Here is a 25206-nt window from a genome sequence, read left to right as displayed (position 1 = left end):
CCTTCTTTATGTAATTCATTTTTGCTTTTCTTCTGGGTTGCAGCAGCAGGAGAGTGTCCCACATTTGCATGCAGCCTAGCTCTGGGGACTTGTGGTAAATTATGAGTCCCCTCCTCTAGTTTTTCAAATGGAGATTAGGTCTAAGAGCAAGAGGTAGAAATGGAGGTTGGTTTGGTATTTGTGTGGCAGCGGGGAGCACCTCCACATGGAGGTGTGATGTTTTGTCAATGCATGTTGTGCGTTTTGATACTTCTCATAGCTTTCTGATAGACTGGAAAACTTGGATGATAATTTCTGTGTTTGGTTGTGCGGTAATGCTAAGGCAACATACAAAGTTATTTATGCACACCTTGATGGTAGTGAAACATTAGTAGTTTACAAGAAATATTAAAATTATCAGTTTAAAAGGTTAAAAAATGTCAACATCTGTGACTGAACAGGCTTGTCTAAACAAAAATGTTTTAAGCAGGTGGGTGTAGAAGAGGATAGACTAAAGGTGTCTGCCTGGTGTCAGTAGGCAGAAAGTTCCAAAGTATAGGTGCTGCCAGCTAAAATACCCATTTCGTATAGCCAAATATGCTTACAAAGCATTTGGTGTATTTCTGGATAAGCAAAAAGCCCTGTTACCCCTGATGACAGCCCCAAAGGCAGATGTTTCTATTGAATATATAGAAAATACATGTGTACTTTGCCTTTTTGCAGTCAGCCCCCAAAATTATACAATTGTAATATATAAACAAACATACCAAAATGGAAAACAAATGGAAGGAGACTATTCTAAAAGGAGACAGAAGTGTCTATCAAAGGACTTGCCCTTGCTGCATGCATTTTGGGAACTGAACTATTGGCCTTTAGTTTGCAGGATTAACAGTCCTTTGGATTTTCACAATTCAGTTCACACACTTCTAGCCCTTGCAAGACAAACAGTTCAGCTTTGCATCTGTTTGTGACATGGCGCAACAAGTGCAGTTTTTATCTGTCGGTACTTCTTGTTAACCATTTTCTCTTACTGTTCCACAGGGCAGTCAATGGCTTTGACCAAGGCCCACCACCAGGTCTAGGAGGGTCCAGACCATCATCAGCACCAGGCATGCTCCCTCTGAGTGTATGAATGGGTTGCAAGACCATGATGGGACTCTAATTAGTTCGTGAAGGAACATGAGCTGCTTGCAAAACTTTTCCGTTAGTGCCCCCTGCTGGAGCTGAGTGGGTTGTAGCACTCAGAGGCTGCCTGGAGAAGATCCCAGCACACACAGAGCACTCCTTATGTCAATACAGTCTATTTTCTTCTATTTCCATCGTGGACGTTCTTTAACGTGGTCACCGCTGATGTCTGTCTCACAGGATGCTGGAGTTGCACTTGCCTAAATCACCTTCTCCTGCTGCCCCACCCTCCAGTTTTGTACCTCTGCTAAGTTGGGCCTACTTTGATGCTGGATGGCCCCTTAGCAACTCCTCCACCTCCTCCCACTGTTCCCCAAACTTTGCACATAGGCACACAGGATCCCAGTGCTGTATTTCTTTTCCCCACCCTGCCCCCTTTCTGGATGAGACAGCTCATATTCAAGGGAAGCCAGGGAAGGCCTAGAACTTCTCTGGCCAGCTGATAGACTTGGGATGCAGGATGAACCTGTATGGACCTTCCATACTCCCAGTGAAATGATGATGTATCCAATGGGCTTGAGACCTGATGGAGCAGCCCTGCTAAAGATCTAGCTGTGGTATCTCCTCTGTGGAGCACAAGAAATGTGTGTGTTGTGCAATTATGTCTCTGTTCACCAAAGCTGGTAATTTTTAAAGTAGAGCAACACCCCCGTTTAATTTTTTTAAAATTTTAGTCAGCTTCATCCTATGCTGCTGGCTTTTGCCTATCTTATTTCAATAAACCAGTGGTTTGGGGCTCTGGCTTCTTAGTGAGATTTAGTGGGAATTGCCTAAGAGCAAGGGGAAGAGAAGGGAGTAAAAGCCAGAGCAGGCTAGGGGCAAATTGCCACTCACAGCTTGGATTTTGTCAGCCCTTTTCTTGTGTGTCCTTTGCTGCATTTACTGTTTACATTTGTTTTACTGTACATAGGTTTGTAAACATAATATCTTTGCCTAAGATATTTGTACATAACTTGGGCTTTGTAGCTTTATTTATTCAGAATCTCTGAGGCATGTTTTCCCTAGGACAGTGTATCAGATTTCTGTGGTGACTGCCATCCTGTGGTTCAACGAGAGATGGTCCAAAAATAAAGATCTTTTAATGTGGACACATTGGCTTTTGCAGAAAAGATGCTTCTGCCTATGCTTTGTGTGTTGTTTTGGTGAGTGGGTGGTGTCACTGTGGCAGCTGTGGAGCAGGCTCTTCCCTTACAAAGTTGACACAAGTTCCCTTCAACAGCTGTGGCTAGCTGTCAGTAGAGGGTAAATACGGAAGTGAGTGCATCTACAGCTGGATGGAGGTGGTTGATCAAAGAGCATCCTTTTTCATGTGTTTTGGAATTGTGGCAGCCAGGGAGGGGGCTCTCTTCTACATGCCTAACCTATGTTGGATTCCTGCAGCACATGACGAGTGCCAGGAAAGACTAAGTTACACTAAGAACTAACTAAGAAGAGTACTTAAAACTTGTTTAATGTCAAGATGGCAACTGAACAGAGGATTCAGGTCTTGCACAGCTAGCAGCTGAAATTCAGGTTTGATGGTCTCTAGTAAGATTTCCAGCCAAAACTGAAACTTTCTGCATGATGCTTCACTACTGTCAACATCCACCATGATTGGCAGTAGCATGTGCTCCTATTCATCTTCATAGTTTCTTATCTTGAAGTATACACGCAAAAGACCAAGCTTCAGGTAGGACTTTTTCTCCTAGATGTAAATTCATCAGTAATAATGGACCACTCCTGTACTGTCACCATTGGTAAAGTGGTGAGTGGGTACTGCCTTAAGTTATACACCAGTTGCAAAGCTATTTATCATCTTCATTACACACTGCTACAAGAGTAAACAACATCTAAAGGGAAAGGGAGTTTGACAGGTTGATGCCACATCTGTCAACCTTGGCTTACAGATAGATAAAAGGTGTTCCCTTGTTCTAAATTAAGGCATGGGGGAGGCCACATCCCCCCCCCAAGTTATTGTGACTAGTATTCCTTGCATTATGTATTGGTTGCTGAACTCAGCACACCTGTTTCTCAAATGCTAAAAGAATTTAAAACCCAAGAAAATGAATTATTGAAGTAACTCGATGCCTATCACTTACTACAATTTAAAAATGATTCAGTATTTAATATTATCAACATCATTTACTTTTATAGCACTATCAGTTTATCAATAGGGACAAACCTGCAAGTTTCATTTATTCATTTCTATCTTGATTTCGGGAGGGAAAGCATCTCTTCTAAGTAAGCAGCCCAAGCATGAATGAGTCTCTAGAATGAATAAATTTATTGTCTTACAAAAATCATTGTCTAGAAATATGGAGATACAAAGAAACAAGGTATTTGCAGTCAGATGCCTGGTGGTCAACAGCCAGTTAGGATTAAGAAATACCCAAATGCACAGAAACAAAAGCTTTATAACAGATGTTAAAGCTTGTAACCAAAAAAAAGTATTTTTTTCAAGCATGTTGCAACAGATCAAGATTTCATAGTTAACACTGATTCCTCATCACTGAATATCAATACCACTTGGACTAGAGAAGATGTGTATGTAACATGATATGATAAAATTAATACATTAAATCATTGTTATAGGCAAATTATATATGTAACATTGTCTTAGTACTGTAGTGTCTAAGGCACTTTCTGTAAATGTCATTTCACAGCTATGAAACAATAAGGATGCTGAGCTAGGTGCAGTTAACACTGTCCAAATGAAAGCCGAAGAAAGGGAGAGAGCAGTTCCACAGGCTGTATACATTTACAGGCAATGTCCTCGTGCTATCCTCTGGCAGACACACTGATCTTGGGCATCAAGATAGCTGGCAAGAGCGGCTCTAATCTTAACACTTCTACCCCCAGCAAGGAAACAGTTGCTGGGTAGCTGCGGGGGGTAATCCAATTCCCAGGCTGAGACTATCCAATTTGCACTGAGCACTATTAATAGTACTGTACTGAAGAAAGTGGTTAGTATCTTACTTGGTCTCTAATCTGCCAGGACATAGCACCAACCCAATTTAGAGGTCCCATGGTTGAAGAGTGCTCATTATGTATCACCAACTGCTGGCTAGTAGAGATGCTACTCTCAGCTGTACGTTACCCCCTGAAGCCCCTCAGGGCATTTTCACAGTCAATGACCTAAATCTATCGTAAAATGATCAGGAAAAAGGCGTAGTCGGGCTGGTACATAAGCAGAACTTTGGAGACCAAAAGAAAAGCAAGTGATTGCTATACAGCTAAACATGCATAGAAAAGGGGAAGAGGCAGGTGTCAGAAATTTCTGCTTGGGAATGGTGTATCAGAAGGGAGAGAGGGGTAATCCTATCGCCCAGTGCCTTAGAAAATGGCTTTACAATGGATACCTTGAAGACAAAGAGCACTGAACGAAGACAGTTTTAATACATATAAAGAAGCAGTGGTACCTATATCCAAAGCAGGCTACATCATGGCAAAGCCAGGCAGCAGTATGCTGGGGCTGACCTGCATGACCAGGTAGTGTGTCAGTGTTGCCTAAGGCAAGTCTAGGGCCACAAGGCAATTTGGTGGCCAGTAAGGGCCTCTTCCTCCTCTTCCAAATGCATGGAGCAAAAGTCACATTGGCGGGAATGCCCGCTGTAAGATATGGTGTGGGGGAGGCTCTACTCTGTTTGGGCAGCCTGCGTCTCGTTGATATCACTGCCTTTACTCTCTGCGTCGTCATCTGAAAGCTCCAGGGAAGCCCCTTCAATGTGCAGTTGCCGCCTCCCGGATCGGCTGGAGGAAAACGTGATTGGGCCGCCCCTCCTACGAGGAAGAGGGAAAGGAGTGAGTTGTTGGAAGGACATAGACCTTTGCTCCACAGAGAAAGGATGTCTAGCTACCCACCATGCCCCACATTAGCATAAAGGAGTCCCCCTCGTTGAGACCATAGCGCTCACAGATGAGGATCACAATACCACTTAAATCATGTTTCCAGTGATAGACTTAAGCCTACAACTATGCCTGCTACCTGTGTGGCTATAGCTCAGGATATATCACTTTGCCCTCTCATTCATTGGTATAGGAGTTGAGTAGGCCATTTGTCATAAGCAGCTCACACTCAGCCTACCTGGCACAAGATCAGCTAATGATCTGACCCTGTAGACACGGGGTGGGATTCAACAAAATTGTTGTGTGCGCACACACAACAGGACTCCCCTCCTGTTTCACCCCCCCCCTTAATCTGCTCTGGGGAGTTGGGGAACATCCAGTTGTTGAGAGGGCCACATCCCCCACTTAGTGCTACATTAAATTTCAAGCATAATGTTCAATTCTGGCTACTCAACAGCACCCTCCCATTAATTTCTGGACCACATTAGAGGCGATCTATCACAAACTGGGGGAGGGAGAGAACTGGAAATGGTGAATCAAATGAGCCCCTCACAACAACTCAAAAGCGACCTGCCCTGAAGCATTTGCCCACACCTGCCTTGACCTTCCTTCCACCACATGACTCACCGTAGCCTGTTCTTCAGAGTGCTGACCTCCCTGCTAAGACCCTCATTGGCTTCAGTGGCATCATCCAGCTCACGCTGCAGCTTACGGCGTGAGGCATTAGCACGTGTTGCCTCCTCCTCTGCCTCTTCCAGCTGCCGTTTGAGCTGCTTCATCCTGGCATTGACCTTTTCCATCTACAGAGCATTATCAGAAACAGGCCCCATGAAAGAAACATCTGCACGACACGCCAGATGAGATTAGAGATCCTATTTCACTTACACTCCCTTTTCGAGACAGAGAACCTCTGGCAGCGGTGTAACCATCTTTCGGTCTCCATACGCTGTGGGATGTTCACGGGGCAGATTGACAAGTTCGTCCACTTTCACAAAGTAGACAGTGCTGCCTGCCTTGGCTGCCTGTGCTGCTCAAATGGATTTTATAAAACTTCGGTGAAACTCTTCTCTAACGCACTACCTGAGTTGGTTTTTTTAACCTTACGGCAAGAAATTGCATGCTCCAGAAATACCCTTCTCCTGAAGGTATAGTTCAGTCATTTGCAATTACTCCAGATCAGAGAAGCAGAAGTTTGAATGGGCTGCAGGAGAGGCTTGCACAAGCCCCCAACTCCACACCCAAGTGAATGGGATCCATAGCAGCAGAGATGCTGCAGGATGTGCACACACCTGCTCACTTAAAGAACTTCATGGAGGTTATTGGGCCAAGGGTGAAGAACCTTTTCAGCCCAAGGGGAACATTCCCTTCTGGGCGTACATTCAAGTGGTGGGTGGGGAACAGCAGCAAAAGTGGGTGGGACGCTGAATTCGAATTTCAACTAGGCTACACTTTCTGCACCCACTCTCACACACCTCTTTCTTTCCTTCATCCAGACAAGCAGGAGGCATTATCAGAGTTCAAATACACATTTCAGCCATGCAAAAACATTCACGGAGAGTGCGATGAAGGACCAGTGAGGGGGGTTGGCCTGGAGACAGAGGTTGTGGCCAAGGAAGGGAAGTCACCAGGGAGTGCTCTCAGCCTCCAGTTCTGAGGTTCTTTCCCCGTCCACAATACAGGCCGTTGTAAACAACCTGCCATGCTTCCCAATGTGCATTAGCAGGGAAAAATTTCTATAGTCAGCTAGGCACAGCAGAGATTCTAAGTGGCAGAGGTAGTTCCTCACCTGTTCTTTGTACTGATCTGCATGTCGGCGCTCATCCTCAACCTGCATGAACACCTCCTTCAGCTTCTTCTCTGTCCGACGTACTAGCTTGTTGGCTGCTGCCCTCTCCCTAAGGTAAGTCAACAGAGTGGGATCACTCAACTTGACGTCAAAAAGGTAGCAGACTAGTCATTAGTGCAACAGAGCCCAAATGTATACCAACCACAGGTGAAGGTTCCATGAACCCACAGCAGAAAAATAAAGCACTAGTGAGAATAATTAGCTACCAGGCTAGGTTCAAGTGCTGGTATTAGTGTATGAAGCCCTATAGAACCCGGGACCAGGATACTTGATAGTTTGCCTCATTCCCTACATACCCAACTGATCACTGCATCCAGCACAAGTGGGCAACCTGCAATTATCATTCACTTAGGAGGTCCGTCCCATGTGATGTCAGAAGGAGGCCTTTAGTGTGGAAACAGCTACCATTTGGAACTCCCTTCCATTGCATATCAGTCAGGTGCCATCACTGTTGCCTTTTCAGCACCTGCTAACGTCATTCCACTTTCAACAAACCTTCTAAAAATCTGTATCCCAGCTGGTATTTGTTTAGGATTTGAACCGAGTTTATGTATGTGCTGCTGTTTTTATATTTACAGTTGTCCTTAAAACTGTATTATATATGCAATTGTTTTAACTGTTTTTATTTATGTACTGTCTTATATATGTTATTAGAAATTGCTTTGAGGTGTTACATGAGAAGAGAGTCATAAATGAAATAATAATAGAAAAAATAATGGTGGTGATGATGAAGTGGGTTCCCATAACCATCTAGAGCAGTGGTGGCCAAACTTTGAACTCCCATCATCCCTAGCTAACAGGACCAGTGGGCAGGGATGGGAATTGTAGTCCCAAAACAATTCATGCATCAAGCAGTGCTAACATCAAAGCAATAAATCACACCATCAGAAATAAACTTGATTAAGATCGCACAAATGCCTGCATTGGATGATTATTATTCCTTGGGCTTGCAAGCTTCTTGCTGGATGACTATCTTGTTTCATTAATAGCTACCAAAAAAGGTGTTTCAGAATAAACTGCGCTTTTTCAAAATCAAATCACGATTCAGCCTCCTGGAAACACTATTTTCAGAGTGTGCCGTGCTTACTTTGCCTCTTGCTCCAACTGTTCTTCGAGCTGCCCAATCTTTGCTTCCAGTGCTGAAATGGTTGCCTTGAACTTGGACTTCACTGAACCCTCCAGCTCCTGGAGCTTAGCTTTCAACTCTTTGTTGTGCCGCTCCAGCTGCTGGCGTGCATTCTCACTCTTCTGGGCGGCACTCCGCTCTCCGGCCAGCTCAGAGTTCAGGGTGTCAACCTTTAAGAAAGGCAAGCAGTTGTTTAAACACTCTCACCCCTTTAGGGTCAAGTAGAAAACATCCAGCTAACACAAAAGGGGTTACCTGCAGAGTGGTTTTGCGGAAACGATCATTGAGGAGCTCCATGTTGCTCTGCTCTTCCTCTAGTTCTTCCTCCAGCTGTGCAATTCGGGCTTCTAAGCGGCGCTTCTCGTCAAGCAAGGCAGATCTACACAGGGAGACAACAGAGGATCAGTACAAACTCAGCTATTTGGCTGCAGTCACATGTATTGAGGTTTGCGCAGCAACTGCTGCAGACACAGAACGCTTCTGCCACAGAACGGCTGCCATAGGTGGAGAAGTCTACCCGGAGTTACTTACTTTCCAGAGGCACTGTTGGCAATTTCATCAGCCAGCTCATCTCTCTCTTGCTCTGCATGGCGTCTGGCTCTCTCGGAGGCAGCAAGGTCCTGAAAATATATATTCATGGGAATCTCACCAGTTTCAGCAGGCAAAACCATTTTCAAACATATGGTGGGAAGGGAGAGAAAGCTACCATGTTGTGCCCAATATCACTATCAAACAGGCCTACACAAGCAGCCTTTTGCTTTTAAGAAATTAATATGCTTTGCTTCTAGCCTAGTTTAACCATGTTGTGAAGTTCCCCAGCTCACATATTAACTGGCATTTTCTAGTATACATCAGAGGCACTTTTGAGCTACTCAAGTCTACCAGAAATAGCTGAGTAATCTCTTTTTTAAACTGGATCCTTTTGACCCCAATCTCCTGGTTCTCAAAAAGTAAGGCACCCCTGCCAACATGCAAAGGGGCCTAGATATTGACAGCCATTTCGATTAGAGGAGCACAAGCTCCTCAAAAACATTATCTATGCTTCTTCCCTCCATGTGACAGCCAAAAAGTCTTCATGAATCTTGGGGCAACTAAAAGAGCCACAGTGTTTGGTGATTCACAGTCCCACCTAGTTTTAGCTGGTCAACTGTTCAGCACACACTCACTGTTTTCTCCCATTTTCTTCTTTTTGTATTTGGACTCTGTTCAAATTGGACTTTGTTTATAGCATTGCCCTAGCCCAAGAGAATTTGATACTGAAGCCTGACTCTACCAGATCCTTGAAAAGTATTCAAATCAACTACTTCAAACAAATGAACCATTTTAGTGTGTACGCTTTAAAAGTTGTGCCAAAACCACACACACACAACTCTGCAAAGCATCTGTAAAATATACACACTCAACTTGCAGAATGTTAAGAGTCAAAACATTCCTATCTCCACCTTAAGCCATGGGTATATCTCAGGCAGCTTTCCGTGCCATACCTCTTGCAGTTGAAGAATTTCTGCTTCAAGGCTTTTGAGCTTTTTCTCATTCTCCTTCGACTGAGCAAAGATTTCATCTCTAGATGCCCGGGCCTCTTCTAGTTCACGCTGATAATCTTTCATCTGAGCCTGAAATTTAAAAGGCATCTTAAGACCAAGACAACATATTTATTCTGAGAACTTGACCAACCAATCACATGGCCAGAATTTACTCTACACATCTAGAGTATCCAGCTTCAATTAGATCCTGTTTCTATTAATGTTGATCAATTATATTCAGGTTACCCAGGTCTTTTTCTCTGTTACAGTAAGGAGAAGCTGATAAGGACTTTGGGGGCCAAGGTTTGATTAAATTATTTCAGGAATAGCTGTGCACACCTGCAACTTGCGCAACTGTTTGATTGCTTCGTCGCGGGCTTTGTTTGAAGCCTCTATCTGAGCTTCTAGGTCTTTCAGATCTGCTTCCATTTTCTTCTTGGATGCCACAGCCAAAGCACGCTGCTTCCTCTCATCTTCCAATTCTGCTTCCAGCTCTCGGACCTACAGGGTAAATCAGTAACAAGCAAAACAGGAAGACAAAAGAGAAGAATGCAAAAAAAGTCCCACAGTTTGCAGCTGCCTATAAGGAAGGATGAAGTCCAGGGGAAACATTTGTGCAGTATTTAAATAAAAACACAGACTATAGGATCCACATGCCCTTATGAGGATGCCGTAAAGAAACCCTCTGATAATCTGCATTAGCTGTTCAGGAGACAAGCCAAGCAGAGGGCATATAAGCAGACAAAAATGCAGAAGAGCTACATGGGCTACAATCAGCTATGTTTTCACTTGTCCAGTGATTTTATGAGCAGTTTTTCACCAAGAGCTTCTATCTCCTTTGATCCACAGCTCCTGTGCAAAAGCTTAATATTACAGGTTATTGAAGCCAACCGTAATTGTTAACCTCATAGTAAGGCCAAAAGGGCACACTTGTTCATGGTACACTGGTTCCCAAAATGGAGACAATAAAAGCTTTGTGTAGTCTCATTAATTCTTCAAAGCAAAATGGAAAGTAATTTATGATCAACTATGCAAAAAAACCCCAAACCCTTAAAAAACCTACTAAAGTGCTCATAAACAACTTAATGTGTTTTACCGCAAAACCAAATTAAAAAAGAAAGAGGCAAAGAATATGGCATCATTTCCTGAATCAGAACTTGAAAGACATTTTCTTAACAGACTTTACAGCAGCTTGCATACAGTAGAAAGCAACACCTATTTCTACCTCAATAAGAACCTCCAGTCAGCAGCACCCATACTAGAATTGAAAGAGACCTGTTGAAGGACATCTGCAGTAAGCAAAACTCCTAAGCCAGCAGTTTACAGTCCTCCTTTACAGTTAATAAATCAACAGGTCCTCCTTGACTGTTTCCATATTCATAGTGCTCAGCACTCTGTACATTAATTACAACAGCAGAAAGGAAGCTATAAATTCCATGATCCAGGTTCACTCTACCTGCCCTCCGTCATGTAGAGCCAGCAAAATGCTTCCCCCCCACCTGGCATTTCTGTAACACTGGTTCAGTGAATACTGAATCCCTAGGCATTACATATGTAGGCAAGATTATGATAAATCGCTATGGACTTAATACAAATTAAGATTTTTTGCTTTATTTACCAGAGATTTTCAGCTTTATGCACCCTACAAAACCTGGCATTTTGAGAATGCTTCAGCCACTGTCCTTTCAAAGGAATAATCAAGCATGCATGGAAATTAGCATGCTAGAGTGACATGAATGAAGACAGATTTTGTTTGGCTCTTGGGGTTAGAAGCACTTGTGCTTCAGGTGACTAACATTCCAGCTTCAAAGCTTAATAAAATCCAACAACCTACCGCTTTAGTTTGAGGGACACTTGCTCAACAGAACGTATAACCACCAGTATGGTTACTTCTGTATGTTAAAAGTGTTACCTGTTTTACTAAGAGCCTCTTCTTCTCCTCATTCTGCTCATCTCTAGCCTGGAGATCCCGCTCAAACTGTGCTTTCATGGCTTGCATGTTCACTTCCAAGCGCAATTTGGCATCTTCTGTGGCTTGCAACTCATCCTCCAGCTCTTCCAATTGTGTCCGCATCTCCTCCACTTGTTGCTCCAAGGTGCGCTTGGATTTTTCCAACTCATGAACCTACAGCCACAATCAAATGATTAGTGTTTTTACATTCCCATTTTTTAAAAAAACAACAACAACCTGTGAATAGCTTCTTAAGTAGTATAATTATTTCAACAAATCCTACATTAATAGGGGCATTAAGTAAGATTTTTGCTTGGATGCCTCAAGTAATAGGTATAAAATCGCCAAATTTGCAGATAAAATACATACCAATGATGCCTGCCCAAGACCTGAGGTCCAAAATTCACATGACAATATACTGTTGGGTCATCAGACCAAGTGGATTTGGGCTTGTGGGTTGCCCTACCAAAAATATTGGGAACCACCGACCTAGAACACATACACAAGTGCTCATGCCACATTTGCTTCTGCCTTTGGAGAGCACAGGGATGGAAGACACCACCATAGTAGAGAACGTAGAGCTCTTATGGTCCGAACAGTGTCAAAGCTGAAGTTACAACAATGACAAAAATCCACAGAGACAGGCAACTTTAACCCTAGGACTATGAGCCTTTGTGTTTTAAGAGCCTTCCAGTGCATACAGCTGTTGATGCATACAGAATTCCGGAAGTCTTCTCAGAACATTAGAATGAATGTGCTCCAACTGCCCAAAGTTCAATTTGACACACAACCATTGAAGCACTTGTTCAAACTGTACTACATCATTCTCAGTCATGCAAATAGCACACCACTCACATTTTTGCCCACATCATCTTTGGAACTCATCAAGTCTTCCATCTCTGTCCGGAGTTGCTTGTTCTGCCTCTCATATTCTTCACGGGCCTCCAAAGCTTCCTCCAGGGCTCGCGCTAGAGAGAGGGCCTTGGTTTCCTTTTCTCTTGCCTCGGCCTCTGCACGGTCCCTTTCCTCTGCATAGCGAGCAGATATGTTCTTCTCTTCTGCCAGCATCTGAGCATCGCAACATATGCAAAGTTGGAAGAAGTTGGACATAAATATAGATTTCAAGCTCTTAGCTTCCAAATTACCAAGGTAGTTTGATACTTTGCATCTCAACCTTGAGAAGCTCTGGGGCAACCACAGTGGATGTAAGAGATGAGGGTGCATTTCTTCTCCTCTCCCCAATTCCTCAATATTGATCCTGTTTCTCAAGAATGCATTAGGATTCCTGCAAGCCCCAAGTTAAGGAGCCAGCTGAAAACCAGTTTAGATATTCCAACAGGTCACAGGTAGACCATGAAAATACCTATGTAACAAGATTATCTACTGGGCAAATAATAGCTAATAGCTACATGTATCATCAAGAAGAAAGCAAGAGGATTTATATAGTGGCATACCTGATCAAACTTCTTCTGCTTTTTCTCCAAGTTGGAAACAATTTGGCGCTGATGATCAAGGTCCACTATTAAGTCATCAAGCTCCTGCTGAAGACGGTTCTTGGTCTTCTCCAACTTATCATACGCCATTGCCTTTTCTTCAAGACGCTGGCTCAGAAGTTCCATGTCCTTTAGTAGTTTCTTCTTGTTCTCCTCCAATCCTTCAATAGTCCCCAAGTCATCATCAACCTTCTTTTTGGCATCAGCGAGCTGAGTTTAATGAGCAACAGAAAATCACATCGTTATGACCTTTCTGTCTTTGGCAAAGAGACAGACATGCGTTGTGCAGGTGGAAGTTGGCTTGTTTTCCATTGAGATTGCAAGGTTTTCAATGCAAAGCTGTGTGCAGGTGAGGGCTTACACACAAGGGCAGCAGATGCCTAGGCTAGAACCAGACTGAATGGAGAAACATTCATTCATTCAGGTCAGTTGCCACCTGCAGTAGTACAGACTACCTGCACGTTTGTTTTTACTGCAGTGTGAACTAGATCCATTTTTACTGAATTTATTGTATTGAATTGGTGGGAATACCCCCCACCCCCCAAAGCAGCTGCATCCACTATCCAAGCTAACAGGTAAATAGGCTGGTGTAACCTTGAAATGCTTTGCAAGAAATCAGGAGCGGTGCACCTTGCCAAAAGTTCATAGCTCCTGACGTTTCCCTGCTCTGGTACTGGAGATACACTAATGAAGAGTCAGGAAAAGCCAATTCAGTTTAAACTAGTCTAAGACAAACCTGGCTGGAATAAAAACACAAGAGATGCACAATTGCCCGTGTATTCCATGGCTTCTCACCTGAGACTGCAGAGTCAACACCTGTTTTTCCAAATTCTTCCTGGCTTCCTCCTCTTCCTCCTGCTGCTCCTGCAGATTGTTCTTCTCTTCCTCCAACTGTCGAATCCTGCTACTCAAGTTCAGTTTCTGGCGAGTCTCCTCTTGCAACAGCTCCTGTTGTGGGAATGAAAAACGCACTCATGTTTATCACTTGTCCTGAGAGAATCTGAACTTAGCCTGACGCGGTGGTGTTCAGTATGGAATGGGGATATTTGCTTGCTGTGAGATGGTATGGGGCTGGGTAAGGATGTCAAGTTTATGCTGGGGTGTTCTGAAAGCATTAACTCATTGTTATACAATTTGGTAATGAGATGCATCATTACAGATCTAAAAGCAGTTAACTGGTCCCAGCCAAAAAGAGTCGTCCATTAAAATGAAGAAATATCCCAGCATCTTATTGTCAAGAAACGGGATGAGACTGCTGCCATCAGGAAAATGACACTAATTGCACAACAGGAAAAGGGCACTTCAGAATTGCCAGAGCTGGTCATGCATTACAGTGGAAACAGCGTTACCCAACATGCTTCTCAGAAGCAAGTGTAAGCATCAAAAGGACATAGGGAATCCTGTGCCATAAAATGTCCAAAGTTGTGTAAAAGGTTTGAACAAATCCTTGCCAGGGAATCCATTATTTTAAATGTGAGCATGCAATTAAAAACCTTGTCTTGTTCATCTTCAGCACAACTCTTGAGGCAGAATACCTTTATTTCCACTGTGCAGATAAGGAATGAACCAAGAACATCAAAGGGTGCTGCTCCATGTTCTAGATCTGAAAACACTTTGGGTCACCTGTACACTGTTGCTCAGAAATGCTTGGGCCTTAACTCTTCCAGAAACAGGCATGTAAGTTCACAGGAGTTGTATTATGTGCACTACAGCAGCCGCCGTTCTAACAGCTGCATGGAGGCCCAGATTGGCTTCCCTCTTATTAGCATTCCAGCTTAACGTGAACACCTTTCTATTTTGCAGGGCCTTCATAGCTGGAATTAATTTGCTTCTCTTCTTCTGATTTTATGTATAATGACTGATTTATACACATTCACTTGTGCCCTTCCACGAACAGGAGCCCTTTGATCTAGTGGAGGACCCCACTAATGAAAGAGGAGGGGAGGCAATTTTCACCAATTCCCACTGCAGCTTTTATCCACATTGTGACTCCAGTATGTCGGAGCAAATTTCGGCAGGGTGAGCAGCTGCAAAAAAGTCTCCCCTCCTCTTCAGTTAGCTGAGGTGTCCACTGGATCAAAATTTCTTAAATGAGCAGAAGAGCACAATTACAACCAGCCCCTTGTACTTCCATTTTAATTTTTGCTTGGCTTATATATAGGTTTTTTGCTGACTTATGCGAGAATAGAATGGCAGAAAAGAATTTCAAACAAACATGCATTCTATAATTTTAGACATACCTGTGTATCTTGTAGCTGAGACTCCAAACTGGCAGCATCTTTGGCAAATTTAATACCTTTTTTCTCTGCTTCTTCCAGGAGACTTGAGACGCTCTCCAGCTCATTCTGCAAAGCAAAGGAATCTAGAGGTAATGTACTCACATCTTGCTTCTGAGAAAATGTGTTTTTCCAAAGTGACATCCTCGGTACAGGATATTCATAACAGTATTCATCTAAGGCAATATTTGAAATATCTATGTTCTGATGTCTCACTGCTATGTCTGCGACTATTTACATGAGACTTCGCTTTAGAACATGCAGCAGATTTGAGAAACTGCAATGGAATTAAGGAGAATCTTGCTATTTGTTTCCTCCATGACATTGATAAGTACTTTGATAACAGCAACTGCATTCTATTGATTCCAAAAGTAGCCCAAGTGGACCCATTTGCAAGACATTTAGAGTAATGCAGTTGAATAATCCACCTTTTAGGCATGCTTGCTTCAGGTTCTGTAAGATTATCACCGCTGTCCTATGTCAAACAGAGGTAACAGAACTCCTACAGGGTTCTAGTTCTCTGACCTGACCTGACCTGATCTAATCTAATCTAATCTAATCTAATCTAATCTAATCTAATCTAATCTAGTATGGTAAACTGGAATTGGCTGGAAAACAGTATTTCAGTTCTCTTTGCATGACTGGGCAGTTGTGTATTACATGAGTGAAGCTTTTTTACAGCTTCAAAATGAAGTGGCAGTTGAAAGGCTCGAAATTTACTTAGAAGTTTGACCCTGTGCACATTTTTACTGTAGAATTTTCTTGAAGCAGCTTAGACTGCAAAGTAAATAAAATAAAATACCGTCCTTTAACTCTTCCAATATATTTCATGATAAGTCCTAAAGTGTTATGATAAACTGTAAGGGAATTTTAAAACTATTCTCCTCCACCTACTGCAGCAGTTTCTGATTGGTACAGATTTTCCCCAAAGTATTCTACACCCGTGAACCATCTCTCTGACATTTTTACTGCTCATTATGTTTGTTATATACTAAATGGCCGGAAAGGATACAAGGCCCTGGAGAATAGTCCTGAACCAAGGCCTACATTTCTTATGAACTTTTGAATACTTTTATTGAAAACGTCCACAAAAAGTTTCAACAATCTGTAGTGAGCAGAATGAGGAGTAATTTTCACTCTGATGTTTTAAGTAACTTTCTCAAAATTAAAAATGTTTCTCTGAGCAGGGTGTGGCTTGCATGGGGGAAAATGGGCACTTCAAGATAGGGGAAATGGTACAAGAGCTCTATAAACAGTCTCCTTGCCACAAGAGGAACAGTAACGTTGCATTGTTCAGGAGCTTAAAACTATTTCAACTTTCAAGAACTATATCAATGCAAAGCAGAAACTTTGCATGTGCTCACCAAAGGATAACTAGTGTAACATAAAGTATTACCAGCAGCAGCTCCTGTCTTATTATCTGACATTAATGCCACACCAATTTTTCAAAATACTACATCCGTATCAAGCAGGAGCATTTTAGAAGGCTTTTCACTAAACTGTGTAGTCTGATCAAAAGTTTGAGAGAAAAAGCTAAATAATCGCCCATCCAAATCTTTACCTGCAGTTTGCTTGATTTTTCTGTAAGTTCTGTCCTCAGCCTCTCTCCTTCTGCAACCTTGGCCAGCAATTCCTGTACCTGCCCATCCAGCTTCTTCCTCTTGTGCTCCGATTCAGATCTAACCTGCTGCAACACCTTCACCTCGCAAGCCAGCTCCTTGTTATCTGTTTCCAAGCACTGCTTGTTCTTTTCAAGATTTGATTTGAACTAGAAGCAAAAGAAAGGTAATCACACTTCACCTGCAATATAAAAGCTAGGCTTCACCTGTGGCGAAAATCTTTTTTTCTAGATTCAGACTAAAATTCACCGGCTTCTTCATTTGAGGCACCACAAGTTTGGTCATCTGATTTGAATTCTTAGCTGCTTCAAATTCAATATGAATTTGTTTTTGAAACCAAACAGCTTTAGATATTGCATTGCGACACAACTGTAACACTTTACTGCGGAAGTGTCTACAAATGCATGAATTTGACATGGACACGTATGCTACCGGCTACAGTCATAACAATGGTTATGTGAGCAATTAAATCATAAAAGTGAGGCCTCATGTGCCAGAAATGTTCTGATATACCTAGGGTGGAGCAGGAGCTGCCACTGTAGATTACAATTCCACAGGGGATGCAAGGGGACCCAAATCTTAACACTTTATAATTTTTAGGTGCATATCTGTGAACAACACCCGTATGAGCAAAGTCAAATGAGCTTGCATTTCTGAGATAGGTAGCAAAGACTACTGCATTTTCATCCTTAATCTGTTGGACGTTTATCTACTGTCCTGTTCAAAACTGCTGATAGGTTGGTTAAAAAAATGCAAGATCAACTGACTTAAGTAGACAAATGGCAGCCGTATCTACTGTGCAGTTATATTATGAAAGAAGAGTATTAACATCTGTTTGAATGTATTATTTAATATATGAATATCCTGCCCTCCTTCAATTGAACCCAACAGAGTATATACGAAGGGCTCTGAGGCAGTCTCTCCTGCATTCAAGTGCATCTTCCACTCACTCGTTTGGCCTGTTCAAGCTGTTCCGAGAGCTCTTCCAAGGCTGTTGCATGCCTCTGCCTAATATCCTGAATTTGGGCTTCGTGATTCTTTGTTTCTTCTTCAAGTGCTTTCTTCAGTTCAGCAACTTCCTGCTCACGCTTTGTCCTAAGGAATACCCAGCAAGACAAGATCTGAAGGTCTGAGCAGCTTCTACCACAGTGTTTATTTTCCAATGATTTTTGCCTCTATGCAAATTTAAGATAGTTTTCAGAAACAAGCAATCTACCAGCATTTCCCAGAAGTAGTAGTAAGAAGAATCCAGTTTGGATAGAATAACCAAGTTTTAGTTTTAGTTTTTATTCCCCAAAGGCAGATTTCTGTAGCAAGGGAGAGCCACCACCATTTAAATGTTACAAAAAACACCAAACTGGAGATTAATCTGTGTCAGAAGACATGAGGCAGTCCTAAGTTTATTAAAATATAAGGAGTGCTGAGTTACTTTTGGAAACTCTTCCTGTGTGAGAATTTTTACACAGATGTAAGTCATTAATGTTGCTTTGATTCAACAAAAGTTTCAACTATGCTCTGCCCTCGTTACATCTCCCAGAGAGTTGTAGCCAGCACTTCAGATTTACCAGAGTAGGGCTTGTTCTTTATGAGGAATCAAAGCATTATGAACACATTCCTTGTTATGTATCTAGTCTTCTACTAACCTGAGCTCTTGTTGAGCTGCTGTGGTATCCAAGGTATCTTCCAGCTCAGTCTTCAGTGCCTCCAGCTCCTCACTTAGATCTCTCTTCTGCTTTTCGGCCTTGTTTCGTGAAGCCTTTTCTGATTCAAGGTCCTCCTGCAGTTCTGCAATTTGAGCCTGAAGTTCTCGTATTAATTTCAGCGCATTGTTCTTCTGCACGGCTTCCTCATCCCCTCTGGAAACACAACACAATTTCTAGAATAAGAATGAAGCTCGGGGTCCGGGCTTTGCAAAAAGCCTATTCAAATGTTGGGAGTGCAAGTAAGAGTTCTAGACTTCCACAAGAAAACTTATCAGTGAAGAGCAATTTGGCAGTGTACTGGATTCTGTCTACCTAGTCGCAGATGGAGATCTAATAAGAGGTGGAAATCAAATGGCGTTGATAGCAACAGTGACTAGATTTTGAGTCCTTGCAGATGCCATGACACCACAGACAACACACACTCCTTGACCCACTGCTGCTCCTGATTTTTATTTTATTTTTTCCTTGTCATGAAAGGAAATTGGTGATGCTCAGAAAAAAACACATGTGATAGAAGAAGAGTTTGGATTTGATATCCCGCCTTATCACTACCCGGAGTCTCAAAGCGGCTAATATTCTCCTTACCTTCCTCCCCCACAACAAACACTCTGTGAGGTGAGTGGGGCTGAGAGACTTCAAAGAAGTGTGACTGGCCCAAGGTCACCCAGCTGCTGCATGTGGAGGAGCGGGGAAGCGAACCCAGTTCCCCAGATTACGAGTCTACTGCTCTTAACTGCTACTGGGATGGGCTGTGGAGTGTGCAATTTACAAGGCACCCCAGCACCAACAAAGCAGAAATATGTAGTAATAGCTTAATAGCACCCTACAATACCAAATAACCTAGCACTATCTTTGCATATTCTACCTGGCAAGAGCAGCCTGCAGCTCCTCTTCTTTCTTGGCAAGCTGGATTTTTAGCTCCTCAATCTGGGCTTGCAGCTCTGCAATTTGGTCCTGTAGATCAGTTGTTTCTCCATCAAGTTTCCTTTTAGCTTTTTCCAGTTCTTGACGAGTCTTTTCTTCTTTTTTCAAGCGCTCTTTAGGAGACACAATCATGGTAAGTGGGGAATTTTAGTCTACCAAACACTATCTTGTGAGAGCATGCCAAGGATGAACTTGCTAAAAATGAAGGTAACCAAATGGCTAATTCAAGATTTAGGGGCACAGAGTTGCATCAATCCCAAGTGAAAATGCCGGAATTCAGTGCACACATTTAGAGCACCTAGTTTACAGATCACTACCACAGGACAGAGCTTCTGGAAATTATCATGTTTCAAATAGCATTCTGTTTGAACACTTCCAACATGAAGAACGATGCAGTCTGGGTTTAAAATCAGTGTTGTAAGAACATAAATGAACCCTAGAGAGGAACAGTGATGTTTCATTTCTTATCTGATTAATTTCTGCTATCTTCCAAGGCAACAAAATTGGGACTAGAACAACTCTGTATGTCACTTATGTAATAATGACTCTATTGATGTTTTTATCACAATGATGGACTGCCATTTGACTTTTCTGTGCCAGCGACCAAGATATCCTGGGCTGCCTATCTCTAGAACCTGGGAGGCAGACTTCTTAAGGAAAGGAACTTCTCCCCACAAAGTCCTCAAACTATTACCAAAATCACGACTTGATGAAAGTACAAATCAAGGTGTTTAGTAAGGAAGCCTGATTGTTCTCTGACAAGAGCAGAGGTTCACCAGCTAAGAAACAGAACTTGACCAGCCCTGGGAGACCATGATTAGAACCCTTTTGTCCAAAAGCTCCAGAAAAACATCAATTTATTCCACAGTAACTTCTAAGGTAGTTAAGCCTACGTGTGCACCTGCATTTGTGCAGACAAGAAAAAGAGCACTTGGTTGAGGCAATAACTTCGCAGGGAATAGAAGGATCTTAAATGACAACCTGATGCATTTTGAGTCTGATGCATTCTGCATTTCATTAAGGAATATTTGGTTTATAGAAAGTTTCTACTCTGAAACATGATTGCATAGCTTGTGCATAAAAGGGTTCTCTGCGCTTTCCTTTGCTCTCTGGAGACTATAAAAGAGACTCTTGCAGGCAGCTATCTCTAACTTCTGGAAAGCACAGCAGACAAGTTTCCATCTGTACCAAATAAAAGGAAATATTTGCTAGTAAGAAGTTGACTGTAGACATCTGGCTAGAAGCCACTGAAGAATCTTTGGAGTATCCAGAAGTACTCTACAATTACTGGTTGTAGAAATCCTGTAGAAAACTGAAAAGTATTTGGAACCTCTTTAGTATGTCTGTTGGTTATTTAAAGCACTACTGAAAAGTAAGTCTCCCGAGGAGCTTGTCTGAAATATGTAGTCAACGGCTGATGGTCACAGAAGAGGCTGAGGTGGGAAACGTGCCAATTTCCTGTTGGGTGAGATTGTGTTGGGGATAGAATCTCCTCACTCAGTCTCAAAAAGATGACTAACAACTCCTGCCTGTTGACTGTTGCTGGTAGAGGCAAAAGAAAACCTTCAGTGCATTAAGATAAGCTTCTGGTCCTCAACTAAAGATCTCATGGGAAGTCTACTTCCCAAGCAAAGGGAAGAAATAGGAACTGGGAGAGATCCATCTCTTAAGTTAGGCTAACTATAGGATTTCTGCTGCCTCAGAGGAGAAAAACAATAAGGAAGACACTTTGGGAAACTGTAAAAATGCATTCTCTTAAATTTTGGACTGCCAATGAAGTGGTATATGGTGACACCTTTATGCTTTCTTCCAGTATCAGGTTACTAAGTGTAAGGAAAGGCTATGACTAGCTTAAGAAATTGCAATATGAACTTCAAAAATATGGCAGATGTCAGTTTCAATCCTTATTATTCAATTTCAGCCTATCTAGCTAAATGTCAGAGCTGTAATACTTTCAGAATCAAGTCAGGTGGCCACAGCACTGTAGGCAGAAACTATTCCCAAATTAGGACACAAAGATAAGTAAATGTGTATGGAAAGTCAGAATTCTATGATGTATGCGTTTTACAGCCAAAAATTATTGCACATCTAAATCCAAGAAGGGGGTTGCGTATACTGTTGATATTGCAAATGTAACACTGCAAATATTTCATGGTATTTCTTCTCAAAACATAATCCATCAGCGAATGCCAAGAACAGAAGGGGAAATTTTTATAAACAGAACACTGGGATAAAGAAAAATAACTCTATTTTGAAGCAAGTTGAGATAGCAAAAATAAATGCTAAGAACTTCCAGAAAGTATTCTAATGTGCAGCATAAACAGTGATGTTAAAAAAATTGCAGAGAGAGAGAGAGAGAGAAGTCAGTGAGATTTGGAAGGCAACTTGGAGTAAGGAAGGGGGGGGGTATGAAGACTTGAATGCCCCAGTGAGAGAAGGGATCCTGTTCTTGTTGGTTTGGCTCTGGTAGTAACAGTATACTGTACATAGGAGTGAAATTTGCTTTGGTGATGCCAGGTTCCTAGATATTTGCACTAACATATAACAATCTAGGAATGCAGAAGTTGGTACAAAACAAAGACATTCTCCTCTTTTGTCGTTCCATAGGGCCAACACAGCAACACCCAATTCCTACGAATAAGATTCAGTATTTTCCAGTAAGGAAGGACATGCTGCTTTCTTCTTTTTTTAAAAAAATCCACTTAACATAGACAAAAGTCAGATTAAGAATGTGCCCAACAGCCAGAATAGCTATTAAGAAAACACAAATGAACATTTGAACACATTTTTTTGCATTTGCAATGCTGAAAGCAAACTGCTAACCTAAATAGTTTTCTTTGTGCTGACATTTGTAATAATGAAATACTCAGATACCAAGAGATGCAAGTCCAAATATTTGAAAATCTGTATTTACCCTGATTAATTCATTAACTTATTTGTTACAGCTGGGATTAGCATGTTGGCCCACTGACCGGTCAAATGTTGTCCACTGACCTCCTATTTGACCAAATACTGCGAAATATTTCATGAAGGGGAATATGGCACTGGATAGGTTGCAGCTTAGCTTTTCCATTTAGTTATGTATCAGCAGTAACAGAGAATGAAGACTGCTTGCCCCTTCACCCTGCAGTAGTCAGGAGCATACTGCTGACATACCAATTCAGATAGAAATAAAAAGCAGGGGAAACAGGTAACCAAAGAACTAGCCTGCTTTCAATTCAGCACACTTGTCTTTAAAAACCAACTTGTGTTCAACAGTTGCTTTAAAAAAAATACTTTAAAAATGTAAAGCAGATGAAAATGTGTTTGTCATCAGAAGCCCTTCCCCCTTAAAGGAACAAAAATGGTATGACATAATTTGTGACATAGCACTTTCTGAAAAACTGACCCAGAAACTAAATACAGATAGTGGGGAGGGGGAAGCAGGGAGACTTTCATAGCAGACTGGAGGCCATTCATTCAGCACACGAACAACAACTCTACAGGACAAACTGCACCTGCTGCATTCCACAATGTATGTATGTATTAGCGTTCTCTTTCATATTGATATTAGCAACTTTTCAGCCTCTTTCCACTTCAGTGCTTGCATGAACTATGGTTTTTATCTGAACTATGCCTTTGAGTTCTGGAAAAGGAGGGGGGAATATTCAGTTTGTAATTCTTGTTCTCGTTTCACTATATTATTTATTTATTTATTTTTTAAGAAAGAAGCCCTCCTGAGAGTCCCTCTGCCATATGAAGTTTGCCTTCCCTGTTTGACATTTGCCTGTTTTCTTGGTTGGGGCCCTTTGTATATTAAATGCCCTCCCCATGGAAACCTGCCTGGCACCAGACCTGTTTCTTTTAAACCCCAGGTGAAGACCTTTTTATCTGCCTAGGCATTCCAAAACGTGTTGAAGCTGGTTTCTGAAGGCTGTTTCATGGTTTGTGTAGGATTTTGTTGATTTGTTTATTTTATACTGAGTTTTATTGTATTTGGGTGGTGGTGGTGATTGTAAACATGTACATGGGAGCAGGCAGACCATAGGTCAACTTGTAAATTCACTGATTTTATTTAGTAACAAGCCAGTTGATTAAAATATCATTGCTCCAACAGTTAGTGCTTTAAAAATACTTGATCAAACAAATATTTTCTGACCAAATGCCCAATCCTAATAGCTGCCAAACTGACACTGTGGAAGACTATTATTGTACCTCTGGTCCCAGAAAATGATACACGTAAAGGCAGTGATAAGCTTGTTTTTCGTTCATTGTTAGCATACTTTTGACTTTTACTGAGAGTCCCTTCATATGGCAAATCTTGAAATTGCTAACCTTCCAGATCTGTGATCATCATTTCCTGCTTGTTCTTGAGTTTAGCTAAGTTTTTGGCCTTTTCTTCTTCTTCAGCCAGCTGTGAAGTACACTCTGCAATTCTATCCTCCATTAATTTCTTTTCCTAATTGAGAAAAAGAAAGCAACTGTTAGGTAGTACATATATGGGCTCAGAGCAATAGACATGGGTCCTGCAGATACAGCTTGAGGCTGCATGAACGATACGACAGGACAGGACAATTCCATTGCCCCTCCGTATTTTACTGAACCTCCTAAGATTTTAAAGCAAAATGTGCAGGGCAAGCTGAAAAGAAGCCTTGTTACTTAATTACTTCCAGATAATTAAAAGATGGGGCTCATCCAGATATATTTAGTAGAGGGCACAACAGAAATCATCTGGTTCAGGACATATCCCCAGGGATGAGGGGGAAATGTTTTTAATGGTTCAAATAGGGGAAAAGTAGTAGAGTGAGAGCTCCCTAGGGTAAACACATGCCAAATGTATTTGGAGAAGGATGCTGTGTACAGGGGTTTACACTGAGTTTCTGAGCCAGGATGGGCCAGCTGGAATGGTGGACTGAGAGAGCACCATTGGGGGGCAGTGGACGCAAACTCCAAGGACAAGGAAGGGTGTACTGGAGGTGGGGTTGCTCTGGACATCATAAAGTTCAACAAGCTACAATTCTCAAAACGGGCAGACTTTTCCACAGAACCGTTGTGGGTGGAGATACTGGGTCAGGGGCAATTTAGTACTTGAAGAGACGTGCTGTCACCCTCCTGACCAAAATGCTCATGGTGATTTTGAGATGGGAGAATGAAATCTAGGAGGCATCTGAAATAGGAAGTGTAGAAACCAGTGACTAACTACCCTCATGCATGTTCAGGTCACAATGAATAGCACTACCGCCATACAAATAGAAACAGGTCCCCAAATGCAGGTTGGGATTGAAGGTGGGACCTGGGCTTGGAAAGGCTGAAGAATGCTACTCTAGAAGGTGGCCATTAAATCAAAGCTATCTTTCACAGTATGAACAGCAAAGCCCACCCTTTTTGCATGACTTATGACATCACTGCATGATAGCAGCACAATACATGACAAGAGTTTGCTCTATTGCGGGGGGGGGGGGGCAGGGAAGGTCCTAAATCCAGCAACAAACAGATGCCAATTACTCTCTGGATTACAAGATTGAGGAGCCACAAGATGGCTCCCACAGCAGTCACTTTTCACGCATTGCACTATTGTTTCCACATTCACTAGTTCTAAAGGAGTGTGTCACAATTTGCTCTCACCTTAAGAAATTTGGAATTTTGGTCCTCCAACAGTAAGATCTCTTCTTCCATCTTTTTTATTTTGGCTTCAGCTGTTACCTTCTCCAGCTGCAACTTCTGCCGAGCACCTTCTTCCTCATCGAGCTGCTCCTCTAAGTCCTTAAAAAACAGAA

At 42.2% G+C, this 25206-nt stretch overlaps 2 protein-coding genes across 8 annotated transcripts in view; one reads left to right on the top strand and one right to left on the bottom strand.

The window, feature by feature from the left end:
* Positions 1 to 2252, top strand: part of NDEL1 (nudE neurodevelopment protein 1 like 1) — a 50393-nt gene extending 48141 nt beyond the window's left edge. For all 6 annotated transcript variants that reach the window (XR_014153092.1, XR_014153093.1, XR_014153094.1 and 3 more), the window contains one exon: positions 1021 to 2252. Coding sequence is in view for 2 of the 6 variants with exons in the window: in XM_081848755.1 (XP_081704881.1) it covers positions 1021 to 1111 (91 nt within the window). In the remaining 4 variants the exon portion in view is untranslated. The remainder of the gene's footprint in view (positions 1 to 1020) is intronic.
* A 1152-nt stretch (positions 2253 to 3404) lies between these two features.
* The window catches only part of MYH10 (myosin heavy chain 10), a 71133-nt gene continuing 49331 nt past the window's right edge, over positions 3405 to 25206 (bottom strand). For both annotated transcript variants that reach the window (XM_081848634.1, XM_081848635.1), the window contains 19 exons: positions 25055 to 25192; positions 23765 to 23888; positions 19392 to 19563; positions 18467 to 18679; positions 17774 to 17918; positions 16766 to 16972; positions 15169 to 15273; positions 13724 to 13876; positions 12890 to 13138; positions 12291 to 12503; positions 11397 to 11609; positions 9824 to 9985; positions 9446 to 9574; positions 8493 to 8581; positions 8217 to 8340; positions 7923 to 8131; positions 6776 to 6884; positions 5617 to 5789; positions 3405 to 4923 (listed from right to left, as the gene is read on the bottom strand). In XM_081848634.1, the coding sequence (XP_081704760.1) occupies positions 4779 to 4923; positions 5617 to 5789; positions 6776 to 6884; positions 7923 to 8131; positions 8217 to 8340; positions 8493 to 8581; positions 9446 to 9574; positions 9824 to 9985; positions 11397 to 11609; positions 12291 to 12503; positions 12890 to 13138; positions 13724 to 13876; positions 15169 to 15273; positions 16766 to 16972; positions 17774 to 17918; positions 18467 to 18679; positions 19392 to 19563; positions 23765 to 23888; positions 25055 to 25192 (3072 nt within the window). In that variant the 3' untranslated portion in view covers positions 3405 to 4778. The remainder of the gene's footprint in view (positions 4924 to 5616; positions 5790 to 6775; positions 6885 to 7922; positions 8132 to 8216; positions 8341 to 8492; positions 8582 to 9445; positions 9575 to 9823; positions 9986 to 11396; positions 11610 to 12290; positions 12504 to 12889; positions 13139 to 13723; positions 13877 to 15168; positions 15274 to 16765; positions 16973 to 17773; positions 17919 to 18466; positions 18680 to 19391; positions 19564 to 23764; positions 23889 to 25054; positions 25193 to 25206) is intronic.

The sequence above is a fragment of the Podarcis erhardii genome (genome assembly GCF_964252035.2).
Source record: "Podarcis erhardii genome assembly, chromosome: 2".
NCBI lineage: Eukaryota > Metazoa > Chordata > Lepidosauria > Squamata > Lacertidae > Podarcis > Podarcis erhardii.
This window is presented reverse-complemented; position numbering and strand designations above follow the sequence as displayed.